Here is a 17,432-nt window from a genome sequence, read left to right on the forward strand (position 1 = left end):
GACAATATAATTCCTATCCAGATTTTGTCACAGAATTTTTGAGAGGTTGCACAATAAGCATGCCATCTGCTTTTCAATTGACCATATTTGCCCAGATTTCTAGCTGTATGCCCTGCTACACATCCTGATATTAGCAATATTGTCATCACCTACAGGCCAAAATAATCTTATTTAGTCCGATAAATAGTAGTCTACAATCTGCATATATAGATCACAATACAAGTACACTAGTAGCAACAATTTTGTTTTTATTAGCAGAGATAGTAATGAAATTGTTATTACCAATAAGATGATATTATTGTTGTTCTGGAAACAAATCCAGAACCATCGTTAGGCTATATTTCGAGATTCTCAGAAAGTGTGTTTAGATATGAGAGATTATTTGGAAAAAATTATTTAAAATAATAATATAACATTTTTTGTGATGTGATATATATGAAATAAAAAGATGACTAAAACTTGTACTTATAATGCTAGCAGAATGATATTTACAAAATTTTCCCCAAATTTCTTTCACTTATAAATTTTTTTTCTTCTAAGGATACAAGACAAGCACATCAATTTGAAAAAAGAAAAATGGATGGACCTACTTACCACTCATCTCAAGAATATTGCATACAGTTTCTTGAAAATAAATTTACTTTTGCAAAAAAAAAAAAAAAAGTCAGAACAAGCCCATTTGTCATATAAGCAGAGAGGAAGTGATAACGAATAGAGAAACAAAGGTCGTCTTTTTTATTTTTAATTATATATAAAAAAGGGTAAATATATTTAAAATTTTTTGACCATACTAGTTAGATTAACGATGAAGTAAAATGCCTAAAAAATAATATTAGAAACTAAAGTGATTGTATCACTATAATCTAAGAGAATAAAGTGATAATAATAATGTAGTAATGCTATAAAATAAAAGGGTATTTTTGTCCAAAATTTCTTAACATGTTGAGTTGAATTACTTATGGGGGTAAAGTGGACTAAAAGATAACGTTAGGGGGTAAACTGATAGTAGTGATATAGTTTAAGGGGATAAAGTGATAATAACCCTTTAAAATATATGAAGATTTTTAGTAGAACCTCATTTACCCCATAACAAAAAGTTCATAATTTTTCCTCTTTCTTGCTGATCAGTATATACTATCTTATATACTATTTTAACTTTGTCTAAAATTTCTCACCACTCCCAACCACCCAAAAAAAAATTATGCCTAAACGTTACATTATGGGATATATATATATATATATATATATATATTGAGCACGTCTTGGGATGTATACTTACCCAGTCATGCAAAAATAACTGAAAGTAATTCTTGGGATGGGATGTTGGCCGATTGAGGATATAAACAAAGACAGTCGAGAGAGAGGAGAAAGCACAAACAACAGCATTGGCTCCCACCTGAAACCTGCAAAATATAAACAACATTACTATTTAATTGCCCTCCTCTCATGAATAATTCATAATTTCAATTTAAAGGCTAGTCTCTAACATTTACCTTAAGGCAGAAACGTTGGAATACTTGCGTTCTTGAGATATTCTAAAGAAAGAGATTACTTCTTTTGTAGTAATAGTGATTATGATTGCAGCCAACGTAAACGCTACTACTGAAATTCTAAGGGTGATTTGAGCGATGAGGAAACAAATTGAAGATAGTGAAGATTGACTGTTGGACATATTTGCTTCGTGAAGCTATGAGTTGATAGTGCAAAATTCTGCCTTCTTGTCTTTTTTTGTGATTTGTTATGTTGAATTATATGAGCTACTAAGGATTTATACTATACAAAATTTATGTAAATTATTAGCCTACCTTTTATAGTACTTTTTATTATCTTTGCTAATACATGCACTCTTTTGTTATTTTCATATATTATTGCGTATGCATGCATTTTTTACTTTCTTGATAGGGACTGGCATAAAAGATCCGTAGTTGCATGATATGGATTGGCTGTTCGAGATGTTTTTTTTTTTAAATTTTTTGGGTACTATGGTGTTTAAGGGTGCGTTTGATAAAACTGAAGTTTAAAATCTGAAATCTGAATCCATTAAGTTATTGAATTGTTAATTATTAAATTTAATACATTTAAGTACATATCATATTCAGTGATAAGTGATAACTTATCACTTAATTTTGGGAGCAAGTTTTGTCTAGAAAATTCAGTACCACTTAATTAATTCAGATGTTCAATTTTTAGCTATTAAATGGTCTGAATATATTAAGATTTGAATCCATTAAATTTAAGTATTGAATTGGGTTATTAAACAGGGTCTAAGTCTCTTGAAAATTTTCAAACATTTCCTTTTGTGTTTATCCACAATTTGGATAGATACATAGTTTTAGATATTAAGTGGAGGATTTCTGTGTTTGGAATTCTTTAAGAATTTTCACCCTTATGAATAATTGCAGCACTTTAGGCAGCAATTTGACAGCCCATAGGTTCTTTATTCTTTTTCTTTTTAACAGTTAAGAACGAATTTAGTTCTCATGCAATGAATGGGGCATGTTACAACGCTGTAAGCATAAAAAAAAAAAAAGGAAAGAAATCGTTTGTCAAGACAAAAAGAAAGGTAAAGATATATGTTATTGCAGATATTTCCTTTCCTTAGCCAAATAGACATTAAGACAAGAATCTTCACCAACTAGGTGCAATTGACTTTCCACAAGATTAAAACATTAACAATATCTATAGTGTTTAGAAGTTTATCTTAGGGATAAGAAAAAATAGAGAAAAGTGAAAAGCGGTCTGATCATTTGGATAGATCCAAGAAATGAATGGGGCTATTGTGGAATTACTAAAAGTTGATGAGCCCACAAAGTTAAAATAAATTTGCATAGTAAGTAATTAACAATTTGCATTAAATCAAGGTTAATTTAGTTTTACCCCCATCAACTCTATCTGAATTCCCATTTTGGTCAAGTCCCTACACTACAAAAACTATCTCACTTACATATAATTGCAAACACAATTATGAAAAACTAAATACTAGTCACATGAGCAGCATGGTTGCGTGGTGTTGGGCATAGATGAAAAATTAGATTAAATAATAACCAAAACATGACAAAATTAGGGACCAAAATAGGAATTATAATACAATTTAAAGACTAAAATGTCTTATTTTAAAGGACTAAACTGGAAATTGGGATAAGTTCAGGGACTACAATGTCCCAATATAGAATTAGGGACCAAAGTGGAGATTAGTGTAAAATAAAAGAGTGCCAAAAAAAAAAATTTAACCCTTAAATCAAGAACTATAAATTGTAAATAATGCTGTGCGATGTCGTATATAATTTTGGAGATAGTTGTTATAACTTCATAACTCCTTGAGCTAACTTTTTTTTTGGTTCCCCAGAAAGCACAATTAGATTCAGAGTAATATACAGTGATCTTTTACATGTTTCTGAGTCCAAGCAAGGAAGAATATACATCTTACACAGTTAATTTTCAGATACTGCATTGTTCATGTGGGAAAAAAAATCACATATAACCACCACAAATATTTTGCCAGGAGGAAATTCACAATCAATTTAAACGAGCAGACATAGCTATATTATCTGCAAATTAATTACATGAATCACCAAGGATAAAACATGAATAACTTGTACATTAGCCAAATGATAAGCTTAGACCATCCCAAAAGCCATTCCAAGCTTTAGATAAAGATTTTTAATTACAAGAAGGTAGAATTGAAATGTAAACTTCATATAGGTAACTCTTCAAAACACACACAAATAAAGCTAGAAACAAATTGGAATTTAAACAAAACTTCTGTCCTGATAAATATTAGATAAAACAGCAACATTTCTGCTTATATCCTCAAACTGCTGCATTTGGTGCTCAATCACAGAGAATACAATTTCGATGCGACATCATGATGAAAATTTTGATGCCCTAATCAGCCTTTTCCATTCTCAGTTGCCAATTCAACTTGTTCATGTTCCTCCAGTTGACTAAAGTTTCCCTTTTTCTTGAAAAGTTGGGAGTGATGGTGCCTACAGTAAAGCTTATGATCATGAGCTATATAGTTTGAAGGACTGATCATACAGCCACCATGGCTACACCTGAAACAAGCTCTATGATATGATGTTCCATCGACTGCGACCTACAAGATCAACAAGATTGCAGTTTAGCAGCAATTGAATTAGCAAGGCAACAGCAGTTTAATTGAAATTCATGTACTATCATCAATTTGAAGATGTGTTTATCTACAATAAGTAAAGCATCATTAGAGAAACATGAATTGCAAGCAGGCTCTGCTGCCATGTTTTCTGTTGAACCCTTTTCTGCATTTCATTGAGAAGTAAAAACTTACACTTTCTTGCTGCTCTACATATTAGTTACCTTTTCAAGAGGGTATACAGTTTTCTTGCAGGCAACACATTTATCTTGAGTTCCACCAAACATGCTAGAGACTTTGCTGTTTGTTTGGCCCTATTCAGTTCATAAAAGAGTAAGCTAACAAAGATAGTTATCAGAGTCAGAACAAACTGTCATGATTTAACATATAATCCTACATTCAAGTGCCAAAGAGAGTCCTTTGTATGGACATTTGATTTACCTGATTAGCCACTCTGTCAGCTCTAGCAGTTTTTGGAGCACCTATGAAACAGATACAAAGTTGGATATGTAACATGAGATCCAAGAATTTAGGTACCAGATCAATTTGTTGGGCACCTCAACTATCAAGTCTGAAGCGATAAAAAAAAGAAGAAACAGGACAGTCATCACCTTCAAAACTCTTATCCAAGCTGCCAGTCATCTTGAACAGTTGATCAAAATGAGGTTTACAGTACAAAACCCCCTCAAAGGATGAGTAATTACTCAACTGCAGAATACAAAACATCACAAGCACATTAGGATCTTAACATTAAACAGACAAGTCTCTACATTGAAATGTTGCATAATACACAAGCAGTGTCGCAGACCACCTAGGAAGCATTGCCTTAATGCCAGACTTCAAGCTTGCTTCACGTTTAGAAAACTCAACGAAAATTCAAGAGATTATAAAGGAAAATAATTTGGTCACATGGCAGATTAAAAGCAGTCAAATAATCCAAAGCAGTCATGCAAAATACAAAGCAATCATTTCATAAAGAACAGTCTTTGAATTAGATTAAGTTGATCAATTCAGCTTGCTGATAATTGAGAATCATTCATGCAGAACCAATGGACTTGATACGTATAAGTCATCATCCTAGTTAGCCGTCGAAAGATGATTGCAGTGGTACTTGTCACAGATCAGATTCCCATATTCATGTCATTTTGTCATTTCTTCACATAAGCTTGAGGTTGTCCCTTGGTGGTCATTTTCTTTTCCTTGTACACTATCAGATGAAGGACCTAATTCAGCTGATTCAGAAGAGGCAGGAGTGAATTAAAGACGTATGAATGACAATGACTTTTCAAATTAGTTGAGACAACTACAGATGTTTCCATCAAGTCAACTGATTGGAGGAGGTGAAACAGGTCGAATCACCTCAGAAATGCACATTTATAGTTGGCGTATGGATTCATCAAGCGACAAAAATGGAAGCTGGTGAACTTGCTGCAATCAAGTAGCTATTTCTAATCATTTAGTTCCTAGAAAAATGTTGGAGAAAGATGCAGCTGCAAAATTGTACTGCCAGCTAGGACCATCAACATTAACAAGTATGTATTGTTTCACATCACCAACAGCCACAATCCGAAACAAAAACAAAAGAAGAAATTGAAGAATTTCTTGGCAGTTGCAATGGCATTAATCAGAGGCTGCTTCGGAAGACTACGACACCCTTCAGCCCATTCAGTAAAAGTTTGGCCTTGTTTAACATTTCCAATACTGAGCCTTCACTTATTAGTTCCACTAAATTTACCATGCATTCCTAAATTGCGACCACAACAAATGACTCTTATTATAATTTAAGGTTTGTGTTTGTAAGGTTGTGATCATTCACATGACAAAGATGATGTTAGTTAAACTAGTATTAGAATGTGGATCCAAATGAACTTTTTTAGACTTATCAAGGAAGTTCCAAAATCAATCTGATTAGCTCAGATTACGTGAAAGCATATATAATCAATCAAATCAACAAAACGAATAGGATTCATATTCCAAAACCAATCACCTACAAAAAACCCTTGTATCAGAAAACAGTATCATTGAGTCCAAAGAACAACTCAATTGTAAATACAGATGCACCACATCCAAGTATCCAAATAGAAGATCATCTCACTTCCATGAATGACCAAGACAGAGAACAACCAGAGCAAGCGAGCAAATATAGAAAATTCTCACAGATAAAACAAAGATCATCAAGAAATTATCATGCACCTTGAGGGTACCCCTGCAGTGGTGGCATCTGAAACAAGACTTGTGGTAGACTTTGCTGTCAGCTTGAAGTTGATCCACTACGTACACAGTCTTCTCACATGTCTTGCACTTCTGAGTAGTCCCTGCAAAAGTTGCCATGTCAATCTCTGAAGCCAGGTCCTCTTTAGTTTCACTGGATCTTCTTCTGCAAAAATCCACTATATAAAAAGTCCTTTTCCTCTTGATTTCAGTGGGTCTAGTCTTCTTCCACTTCTGCTACTTTTTTTCTTCAGTGTTTGAATTCTCGAGAGCTACAGCTCAGATGTCAGAGGTGTAATGCAGGCGTTACAATCCCATGTGTTGAACATTTTGTCAAGTATGACAAATTGTAGCTGTCCGCATTTGGAGAGGGATTTTTGAGTAATTTAAAATTTAGTGCTTTTTGGATCTGAAAGTTGGCTCCACAAACTTTATTCTGTTTACATTCATGCCCCCTAGAAAGGGACACGTGTCACGCAATTAGAAGAAATGTGTGCTATGATTTTGTAGAAAATGTAATTAATGGGTTGAATTTGTTTAATTTGAAATTTTGATTGTGAGATAATTTTGTTTCAAAATCTATTGACTTTATGCACAATATTAGCTAAGTAGTATCTATACATATTGACGTTACGTCTGCTTCCGACAAATCGAAGAATTTCTTGAAAGTCCTGCAAGCTCACTTCGTTGGTATTATTGTTATCATTATTATTATTACTATTTTATAGATAGTCAGAATTTCATGTGATCTAAAACCTATATTGAAGTCAACGAGAGATCAAAAACTTACTTGTTTGGAAAGAAATTTTTTATCAAAAAATTTGTACGTTTCCGTGAACACATTTTTTAATCACATTTTTACCTCACATATATCAAATTGCTATGGTACATTTTTTACAAAAACTCCAAAAAATTACAATCCAAACACAATATTATCTCTACAACTTTTGCGTTAGTAATACATTATCCTGTACAATTGTGCCTAGCAATTGGAGAAGTCGGGATCCGATTCTGTGCTATGTACTTGGATTCTAGACATGAAATTCTGGTATTAGTAAAAGTTATAATTCATTACAAAATGGACCAAGGGAACTTTGTTTTTTTTTTTTTTTTTTTTAAGTTCTTGGTAATCTTATTATAGATAATTGTGCTAATCTTAGTTGGGTTTGTAATACTTTTTGCATCTTATTGGATGGTACATATTTAATAAAAGAGTAAATCTTATATACACTGACGGTGTATACACTATCACGAGTAGATATACGATACATATGCAAAATATGAGTTTCAAATTCAAATTCGAATTATGTGTTATATATCTAAGGGTAAAAGTGTATACATTGCCATTGCAAAGAAGATTAATCCTTAATAAAATGTAAAATAATGAAAAATGAAATATGTCCATGTGGATGTGACTCAAGTTGGAGAAGAATTAAATGAACTCCAATGAAGAATAAACTAATCGTTTCCATTCTTTTTCCTTGTGGACTATGTATGAATTTCAAATTAATTAAATGATTAATCTTTCCTACAATTAGATACATAGTCAAAATGCGAGTCCTCAACAATGGCAGAAACCAAAGAAGGAAGAGACACTTTGTCAAAAAAAAAAAAAAAAAGAAGAACCAGAAGAAGAAATAAAAGAGTAAAACATTCAATCAAAATCAAGAAATCAAATGTAAACTATTGACCAAATCAATTTCCTTTCTTTCATAATGGCACAAGTAGCATTTGGATATTTCAATGAATCAAGACCCCAATTTACACATAAAGATATAAAAAACTACAAATGTCATGATTTATTATTGTCTCAAGGGTAAAGATGTAATTGGACTATTGTTTTCCCCAAAATCAAGTCAGATCATTCATGATCTTTATCAAAAAGAAAAGAAACAAAAAAAGCAAATGTAGGGCATGCACATTGTCCAAGTCATTCTTAACTGAATCATGCTTTCCCAATATCCAAAGATTATAAAGAGATGCATTTACTTGCTTTTTGTTTTATATTTATTCAGAAAAGTAGCTCAGGATTGGGTACATGTGTCAACTTTGTCTAGAATGGATTAGGTCACTGGCTACCTCTGCTTTCATTGGCCAAGTGATGTAAACTTTAGCATTTTTTTTCCCAAAATTGTCCGCTGTAGGTATTATTTTTTGATTTTTTGTTATTCTTTTTATCTTTTGGCTAGTATAAAGAATATTCAGTGTAGTTAGTCAGAATTTAAAAATATATATTGTTTTAAGAATTTGGATTCATGGGTTTCTTATGGAAAGTTTGATCTCAACTTGTGAAAACTTCTACTGTAATGTGGTAGATGGCACCAATTTTATTTTGCTTTATCTATATGAGCACCTCTCAACCACATGACTGGAAACCTCTGCGTTACATTATAGAAAAATCGTTAAAAACGTTCCTTACATTTCAGCAAATGAATTTTTTCATTCTTCATTTTTAAAATGATAACTTCGCGTCTCTTACAAAATTACATCAGTAAAATTTGGTCCAAACCTAGGTTTTTAACCACTTTTAACTCTAAATCCATAATGTGACCCACATATGATCATTTTTTTAGGAGCCAAAAAAATGAGATCCCATTAATAGTTAAACAAATGATCCGGTTCATATTTATTTTTACAGCTAAAAAAAAGATCTGACAATATTCATTTTTTTCCCTAAAAAAGTGGAATTTGATCCAATTCATATTTATTTTTGCCACTAAAAAAAGTGGGATCTAACCTTTTTGTACATAAAAAATGATTTTATATAGGTTATGTGGTGATTGTAGGCTTAAAAGTGGTCAGAAATTTAATTTGGGACCAAAATTTGCTAATTTGAATTTATAAGAGATATAAAATAAAAATTTTAAAAGTGAAGGACAAAAATATTTATTTGATGAAATGTGAGAGGCATTTTCAACGATTTCCCCCTAAATTTTTGTCTCGGTATAGGCATACTATGGAGTTGGCATTGCAATTGGCAATTGAAATTTTATCAATTATTATAATCTTTCAACATTATATTTCTTAATTTATATTGACATAGGTATTAAAGTAGACAAAAGCGTATAATAACATGAAAAGAACATGAGTGAAGTGTGATATGTTGTAAGAAACATATTCCACCACTAGGCGGGAAAAAGAATTGAAATTTCAATAACTTGACATTATCTAAGAAAATTGAAAATAATTTTTCCCCTTTTTTTAACCTTCCCAACCCTCCACACACCTTTCCCACTCTCAACTACCAGTACAAGATTTATCTGAATTTAATATAGAAGTAAGAATTTTTGAGGAATAAGTATTGAAATACTTTTTTCCTTCTTCAACTTCAATAATTAAAAAGAGGGAGGGGGAGGGGAGAAAAGGAGTGTAAGTGAGAGATTTTGAATTTGAGATCTCCCACCTATACTTAAAGAAAAAGAAAGAAAAACAAGAAGAAGAAGAAAGGAATACTAACCAAAACCAAAGAAAAAGAAGAAGAAAAGAATGCTAACCAAAACGAAGATTTAGTATAATGATGACTCTTTACTCAAAAAGAAAAAAAAAAAAACAAAAAATGCCCATCTTTAAATGATCCTCCAACTGCAGGTTATCTTTTAGGTTATTAAAAAACATCAAAAATATTAGAGAAAAAGAACTTGAAAGATGTAACATATCTGATATAAGCCATAAAATACAAATCCATGTGGAAAAGAGGATTGCATGATATCCTGGCTTAAATATCATCCCCATTTTTAAATAAATAAAAAAAATATTGCTTTGTCTTTTCCATAGCCGAAAGTGAAAATATCCCACTTCCTACCTTTTTCTTCATCATTTCTTTTAAACCCCTTTTATTGTCATGATGATATTACAATCTGTTCTAAACCCCTTTCATTATCATTAATTTGTCAAAACTGAACAATGGAGAAAGAGAACCAAGAGCTCATAACTACAGAAAAAATAAATAAACAAAATAATGATTTTCAGTTTGTTTGGATTGTAAGTTATTTGGGATTATTTGGGATATTTTTACTGTAGCACTTTTTGTGATGTGATGTATGTGAGATAAAAAGGTAATTGGGAAGATAAAAAGGTGTATTGGAAATTGTAATGATGATGTAAGCAAATAAAATTGAGTAAATAATGCTCAATCCAAACTATTATTTTCCCCGGAGATTTTAATTTTCATTTTGCATTGAAGCCTGGTATTACTCTCAGCAATTCTGTGCTTTTTGCCTAAAAAGGTAATCATTCTTCTCATAATCTCATTTGTTTTGGGGGACGTAACGTTCAGAATAGGCTACCAAGAAATTTGAATGCATAATTTCCTTACAATATTTTTCTTTGTGAAGTTAAATATTTGTTTTTTTTTTACTTCTAACCTTAATTTTGATGTTACATGAAAAAATATATTAAATCGAATATGTGCTTCTTTTTTCTTTTTTCCATTATTTACTATCTTGTTACGATTGAAATTTGATATATCTTCCACATGACTACACCCAAAAACCCTTTTTTGCACAGGATTTTGCTACCTTCCTTTGAGAACCAATTTTCAGACTACAGCAAGAACCGACTTTACTGTACTCTTGTTATGGCAAATAGAACGATGTCAAAGGAAGTCCAGCCTTGTCCATTGGCTAAAGTCACAAATTGGGGTTTTATCCCCCTCTAAAAATAGCTGAACGAGGCTGAGTCAATACTAAAATGCAAGTGAGGCCAAGAATAGACCAAACTTTTCAGGAAAAAATGGTGAAGAGAATCTCATACTGCAAGTACTTTCAATTTCAACAGCTAAGAATAGCGCCCAGAAAAGTCACTAAGGATGCATGAATTTCAGATTTCAACGTCTATTCCACTTAATTAAAAAAAAAAAAAAACTAAAGGGAAAAGCACAGTGCAGTCAAGGCACAAACCAAAGAACAACAACGTAGCTTAAAACAGCCCACTTGCATCTCGAAGTATCACTGCACAATGCACTCTATTTTAATTGACAATTGGGCTTGAAGGGGTGACTTGGATCATGTAGAAGCAATTATTTTCATCATCAAACTCTGTGGCTCATGCAACAAGTATCTTCCAACCAAAATCTCAAAGTACTCGAGCAATATCTTTAACCAGAAATCTCAAAAGATCAGTGATACAGAACTGAGCCATTATGCACTCTCTTTTGCCTGTTTTCGTGCTTCCTCTCGCATCACTGCTCTGACATAGATCTCATAGCAACATCCTGAAAATACAAGCATCAAGAACAAAAGCCTTTAGAAACTAACCGGAAAATAAAAAGGATAAGAGTCCTGGATTTCTGCGAAAACTACCTAATTCGTTGTTTGTCCATTTGATTATGACCAATATATTCAACTATCTATGCAATTCGACCACTTCAGAAACAAAAATGAGCATAACTTCGTTTATAGGATCAATAGACTATCAAAGGATGGTTAAGAACCAGAGCTGTACAAAAATGCTCTTTCCAGAAGACAATACTTCCTCTGATTATATTTTCAAAGGCAGCATTACTGTTATGTGACTAAGGAGTTAACGTACGTTGATAATGCTCCAAATTACCAACAAGAAAGAAACCTCATAATTGGAGAACGACGTTGCATCATGCTTAATTCTATGAAATCTGATCAACGAACAAATACCAATAAGCAGTTATTCAAGGAGATTTTTCACCCTGTTATGTCTTCTTCATAGGTTTATTCCAGTCAACCTTATCCAGGATGTTAACCGAAAAGCATTATGAGAAGTTCTAAATAAGAACAAAATCAGCTACTGTGTACCACTTTCTATCTCTATTTGGAGTATGAAAAGAAGCTCATTCTTCCAAAGCTTACCAATATTGCAAAAAAAAAAAAAAAGGTATAAGTTGCAAAGCTCCAAGGGAACAACTTGGTGTCTGCAAAGCCATACTGACATCCAAGTTGTCATGTCAAATACCCCTTATGCCATCCCAACCAAGCAAAAAAGGTAGCATTGGTGAAAAGATTACCGATAGTAATTCTGAGTAAATGTACAAATAATAGCTACCTATGGTATGACAAAGGAAAAGGTTTCCCCAAACTGCATTAGTTGGTAAAAATTGTCAATTTGAGTTGACTTTGTAATTTTCTGGTTGAACTGATAACTCTCAAAAGGATTGAAAATGTTCAAATGGTCGCTCTAAGGAATGACATAAGCATTTCTGCTCATGACTTTCAAGTAAACAACTGACAAGCATTTGTCTAACAAATTGTGACACATAGCTATCATCAAGTCAAATTCCAATAGAAACTTAACCAGGTGTGGAAAAGGCACACAGGTTCAAAAAGTTTCATGTCAAGATGGTGATTGGAACTCAAGTGTACTTGCTCAGAGATTTGTCAAGCACAGGCATTACCTGACAGATTCTTTTTACCAGAAAAAGATTAAAAAATTCTAGGAAGTATAAATATGGACAAATGACATAAACAGATTGTATCACTGCCAATACAAGTAATTCATACGAAGTAATCAAAAAATTCATACATAATTTTCTACAGCCTTAGAAACCCCATTCCCATTTCTTGTCCACCTGGCACCCAAGTGAAGTGTTGAATCCAGTCACCAAAGGCTCAAAAGGAGACAACCAGGATGGAAGAGGCAGTACCTCTCTGAGGTAGGGAAATAAGTAATTGCAAAAGCACCCTAGAGTGCAGAAATACATCCTTCATGTCAGTCCTAACCATGCCATCCTCTGTAGGGAATGGGCTCAAGAAACTGCGAAGAACTTTCACTAAAAAGGTGCAAATGAAAAAAAAATGTACCATTTGGTAGACCGGAAAACTGTAGGGACTCCAAATGCAAGAAGAGATTATTCGCTAGGGGATTCTCATGTATGACAATGCTCTACAGGGAAAACAGATTTTGTTAAGGCTGGAGAGACAGCAAATGAACTTTCAGTAAAAGGTGCAAAAGGAAAAAAAGTGCCATTTGGTAGACTGGAAATTCCTAACAACTCCAAATTCTGAGAGAAGAATACTGGATGAGTAAAGATTTTCATCTACAAAAAATCTCTCCAAAGAAAACAGAGTTTGTCATATACTTTATAGATATAAGATAAACAGAGAGTAAGCTGATTGCTAAAAAATATGGCAACCATATCAGAAATTGGAAAACGTGTAAGATCTCTAGACCTTATGGTGCGGCAATCTTGGAAGCAACTACGAATAGATGGAACACAGGTAAGACATTATTTCAAAGCAGAAATGGCACTTGAGCAAAAATCTAGGAGGATAGATGGTCTGCACAGAGGCTGTCAAATTATATTTCCAAACCTTTACCAAACCTCTGTTAACAAGAGGGCCTCAGTTGCTCAAATCTGTGTTTCATTGACTTGGGCGTAAGGATATGCTATGGGAGATTTCAGCTTTCATAAATTACAAGATACAGGACAGCTAAAAAAAGTAGACATAGGTACTTGGATATGGCAGAAATCAATTTGGTAACAATACTTTTAAACTCATAACGAGGAACATTAAGTTTGCATTTTATAAACAAACTTGGTACCACTGACTTAGATATTTCACTGACCTAAAAGCTAAACAAAAAATGTGCTTGTGCTAATAATCGATACCAACAGAAAAGAGTATAATATTGTCAGGTAATTTTCAGCAGGGACTACTAAAGCCCAGGAGTCCCATCTTAAGCCAAAGTACCTAGTTGATGTTTCACCACATCTAAGACATATCCGTTACCAGCACCCTTGTCATATCCTACAGACATAGGTACTTCTGGGTTGGATGAAGAGTCCATGTAACAGAGATTCAAACAAATATTTGAAAGACTCCAGCATAGCATTGCAAGTCTTTATCAAACTGTAGTATCCAGGCTTTACCAGTACCAGGTATGCTGGACAGGTAGTGACAAATGAAAGTGAGCAAACAACACGTGATGATGCTTTCAAATTAAGGATTGCTAAACAGGATCAGAAACTATGGTTTTCAGTTTCCAATAGGAAGGGAATTCAGAGTCACAAGCCCCCAGAAGCATCACCATTTTGAGATACACAACTTAAGAAGCTATTTTCAAGGGTGAAAATCTGAGAAGGAAAAAGGGCTGGGGAGAAAAATTATCTGCTTCTCTGATGCCAGAGAGAATTGCAGATGGAAATCTACTGGTGTAAAAGTAAGGCTCTCATGGACTGCTTGGATGCAAATACCATGACGATTGGGGATGCAGATAACCTGCTCTGTAGCACTTGTGTGGCTTTATGGCTAGAGATGAAAAAGGAGTGCATTTTAGGACACACACTACCCAATCTCAAAGATAAGAAGAATTTTACTTTTCACAAGTTTCTGGACTGATCATTCCAGCCATTTGTTTGGACTTGTGGATGCATTTCTACTGATAAAATCCACTTTGCCAATCCGAAAAAGAAAGAAAGAAAAAAAAAGCAGCCACCCCTTCTCCCCCTTTCTCTTCCCCTGATTGCCTTTTCTCTAAATTAGCAACCTTATCCTACACAAGGAATTGTCAACTCCTGGACTCCCTCAAAAAAAGTTATATCCTAAAAAAATTGGAAGTACACACATCTAAAGAGAAGTTAAGAAACCAAGATCATAATACTAGGTATGTCTAACAATACTTAATATACCGCATGACACTGCCAACAATCAGAGAAATGTGTAATCTAAATAAGGATAATATAGAAACATTCTCTAGATATACAGACATCTGAAAAGGAATAAGCCCAACATTATGCAAAACAATTGTATACCAACAAATCAGTTGATATTTTAAAATCTGGCAAGAAACCTTGAAGGATATGCCCTTTTGTAGTTTACTCTGCCAGAGATATAAGGATATGAAAGGCCAAATCATACCAATATTTTGATAAGAAATAACACACAAATATCCAAACTATACATGAACAGATACTTTCTCACCCTAAAGAAATCTGAATAGAGGATTAAAGGCGAAACTTTACAGTCATACCAACAAATTACACCAGAACTCCTCAAGATGAGATTTTGAGTGCATTTTCACACATAGTAAAACACCAATGCAAACTGACCCAACAAGTTTGACTATATGTTGTTTTTTAGGAGAATTTTAGTTCACAAGGATTTTAACCTTTAAACATCATGGCAACAAATTACACCAGAATTCTCCAAAATGAGATTTTGAGTGGTCAATGTTTTCAGCCTTCTAAACTAATTGTCAGCAACAAAATTGAAATAACAATTCTAGAAAACGTTAACTTGACAATTTATCCTCATTCATTAAGAGCAAATCCTCTAATACAATGAAATCCTCTGATGATCATCTATCTAGTTGGGATACGAGAATTAATTGTCATATTCGGCATTTTATGCAATTAGTTGTAAAACTCATACAGTCAGTTTGAAGTGGAATAATCACCATACCAGCTACAACTACAATAGTGAGAACATCTCCAACTCTTTTGATGCGCTTCACGCTTTTCTTATGTGATTTAAATTGCTTCAATGCTGGATCCTCAGCTAAGAGCTGCAGATAGCGAAATCATGTAATCAGCAAATAGCACAAAGGTAACTACTAAAGTGCATGAAGCATTGAAATGTTTTCAGATATCAAATTGTTCACTTCATGAGCAACATAATAACAAAATACAGAAGAGACAGAATATGCATAGAAAAAACAATAGTCAATAACAAACTATCTTAGAAAGCCGAAATGGTAAGCATTTATGATGTTAATCACTTGAATCTCATTATCATAAATTATTACAAAATAGACTAATCAAGCCCCACAACCATCTCTTAAATACAACTCAGATGTCTATAAAATGAGATTAAGCATTTTCTTACAGCAGCTATTAACTCTGATTGAAGAAGAATGGCAAGGAACAAGTCACATAAATGCATGCCTACTTGATACAAAGAATAAGAAGTTCCAATAATTTCTTACAGATAATTACTCCAAGAAAAACCAGTGATACCAAATTTAGATGGCACTATAACCATTTCGACGCCTCTTTCTTACTGGATTGGTCATACAAGCAATGAACCATCATTTCAAGCCAGTAAAATACACTTATCCTTAGAGAGAATTTATTCACCAAGTTGAAGCAAAAGAGTGTCATACATATTAATTATCTAAATCCAGAAAAAGTATCATTCTCAACCAAAAACCTAACAAATACAGGTTTAGAAACTCAATAACGGGCCATACCCGACACCCTCGCCATCGAGGGCTTTGCAAGAAAACAAGAATCCACTATTCAGCTACACATATATAAACCTCACCAGTCAGTGGCCAAGAATAGAAAAGTAACATTCTACTTAATTTGAAATTACCGGTTTTTCAACAAAAAATTCTAAAATTGGACCGAAACCCAAATATGGAGGAATAGGAAAAAGACGTCACCCTTCCTTGTTCCTAATACCCTACTTTAACCAATTTTCCAGCAACAATTCTAAGAAACAAAACCTTGTCCCCTTAATTATTTTTACCCGCTCAAAAAACCCACAAATGATTTATGTCCAATTACATATTTTAGATCTCAAACTACAGAAAAACTCCAAAGCTGCATTTGTTCAACTACAGAAGCAAAATTAGAAAAAATGTTATAAACAACAACATAAAATACAAAAAGAAAAACCAAAACCCAGATGAGATATACTCACAGCCTTTTCACGAGGCCCCGGTTCAACGTGTAATCCACGACGCGAAAGGGCAAATGGATCGGACTTCTGCAACAAATTTTCTCGAGATTTATAATCAAATCAAAAACCCATTTTGACCCAAAAAAAAAAGAAAAAGCAAAGAAATCATAAGCAGCAGATAACTAAGGAGGAAAGACGAAATGGATGTACCTGAGGTTGGAGTCGCAGCTGAGAAAGAGAGGTGTTTCTGAAGAAAAACGCCATTTTCCTCAAGGTGATGATACGAGTAGTTCTCTGCTTATTGACTGCTGAATACGGTTGGAGTTTAGCATTTTAACTTTCAAGAAGCAATTTGTGTTAATTGCAGAAACCTCCCCTGAGCATTTTAAAGTTCAAGTTATATCCACTCACATTTGAAAGTTACACTTTACGGTCTTTTTTAAAAAATATTGGCTCCGTTTGGATTACCTGTTTTTGGGGTTGTTTTTCAAAAACAGCACTGTAGCATTTCGTTTTTG

General features: G+C 33.4%; 2 protein-coding genes across 3 annotated transcripts; both read right to left on the reverse strand.

Moving 5' to 3' along the window:
* Nucleotides 1-3,578: 3,578 nt before the first annotated feature.
* Nucleotides 3,579-6,599, reverse strand: LOC113768702 (LIM domain-containing protein WLIM1-like). The gene is made up of 5 exons (XM_027313154.1): nt 6,305-6,599; nt 4,723-4,819; nt 4,553-4,593; nt 4,336-4,425; nt 3,579-4,096 (listed from the first exon to the last, which is right to left on the reverse strand). Exons 1-5 carry the CDS (start codon nt 6,440-6,442, stop codon nt 3,890-3,892), a joined length of 573 nt encoding a protein of 190 aa, XP_027168955.1. The 5' UTR covers nt 6,443-6,599; the 3' UTR covers nt 3,579-3,889.
* Nucleotides 6,600-11,071: 4,472 nt separating this feature from the next.
* On the reverse strand, nt 11,072-17,232 carry LOC113768040 (succinate dehydrogenase subunit 7B, mitochondrial-like). Of its 2 annotated transcripts, none has more exons than XM_027312267.1 (4): nt 17,125-17,232; nt 16,936-17,001; nt 15,694-15,796; nt 11,072-11,534 (listed from the first exon to the last, which is right to left on the reverse strand). In XM_027312267.1, the coding sequence occupies exons 1-4, from the start codon at nt 17,176-17,178 to the stop codon at nt 11,461-11,463; spliced, it is 297 nt and encodes a 98-aa protein (XP_027168068.1). In that variant the 5' UTR covers nt 17,179-17,232; the 3' UTR covers nt 11,072-11,460. The 2 variants fall into 2 exon arrangements, with proteins under 2 accessions (XP_027168068.1, XP_027168069.1); XM_027312268.1 differs by having other exon boundaries at nt 16,936-16,998; nt 17,125-17,219.
* Nucleotides 17,233-17,432: the final 200 nt, after the last annotated feature.

The sequence above is a fragment of the Coffea eugenioides genome, chromosome 4 (genome assembly GCF_003713205.1).
Source record: "Coffea eugenioides isolate CCC68of chromosome 4, Ceug_1.0, whole genome shotgun sequence".
Taxonomy (NCBI): Eukaryota; Viridiplantae; Streptophyta; class Magnoliopsida; order Gentianales; family Rubiaceae; genus Coffea; species Coffea eugenioides.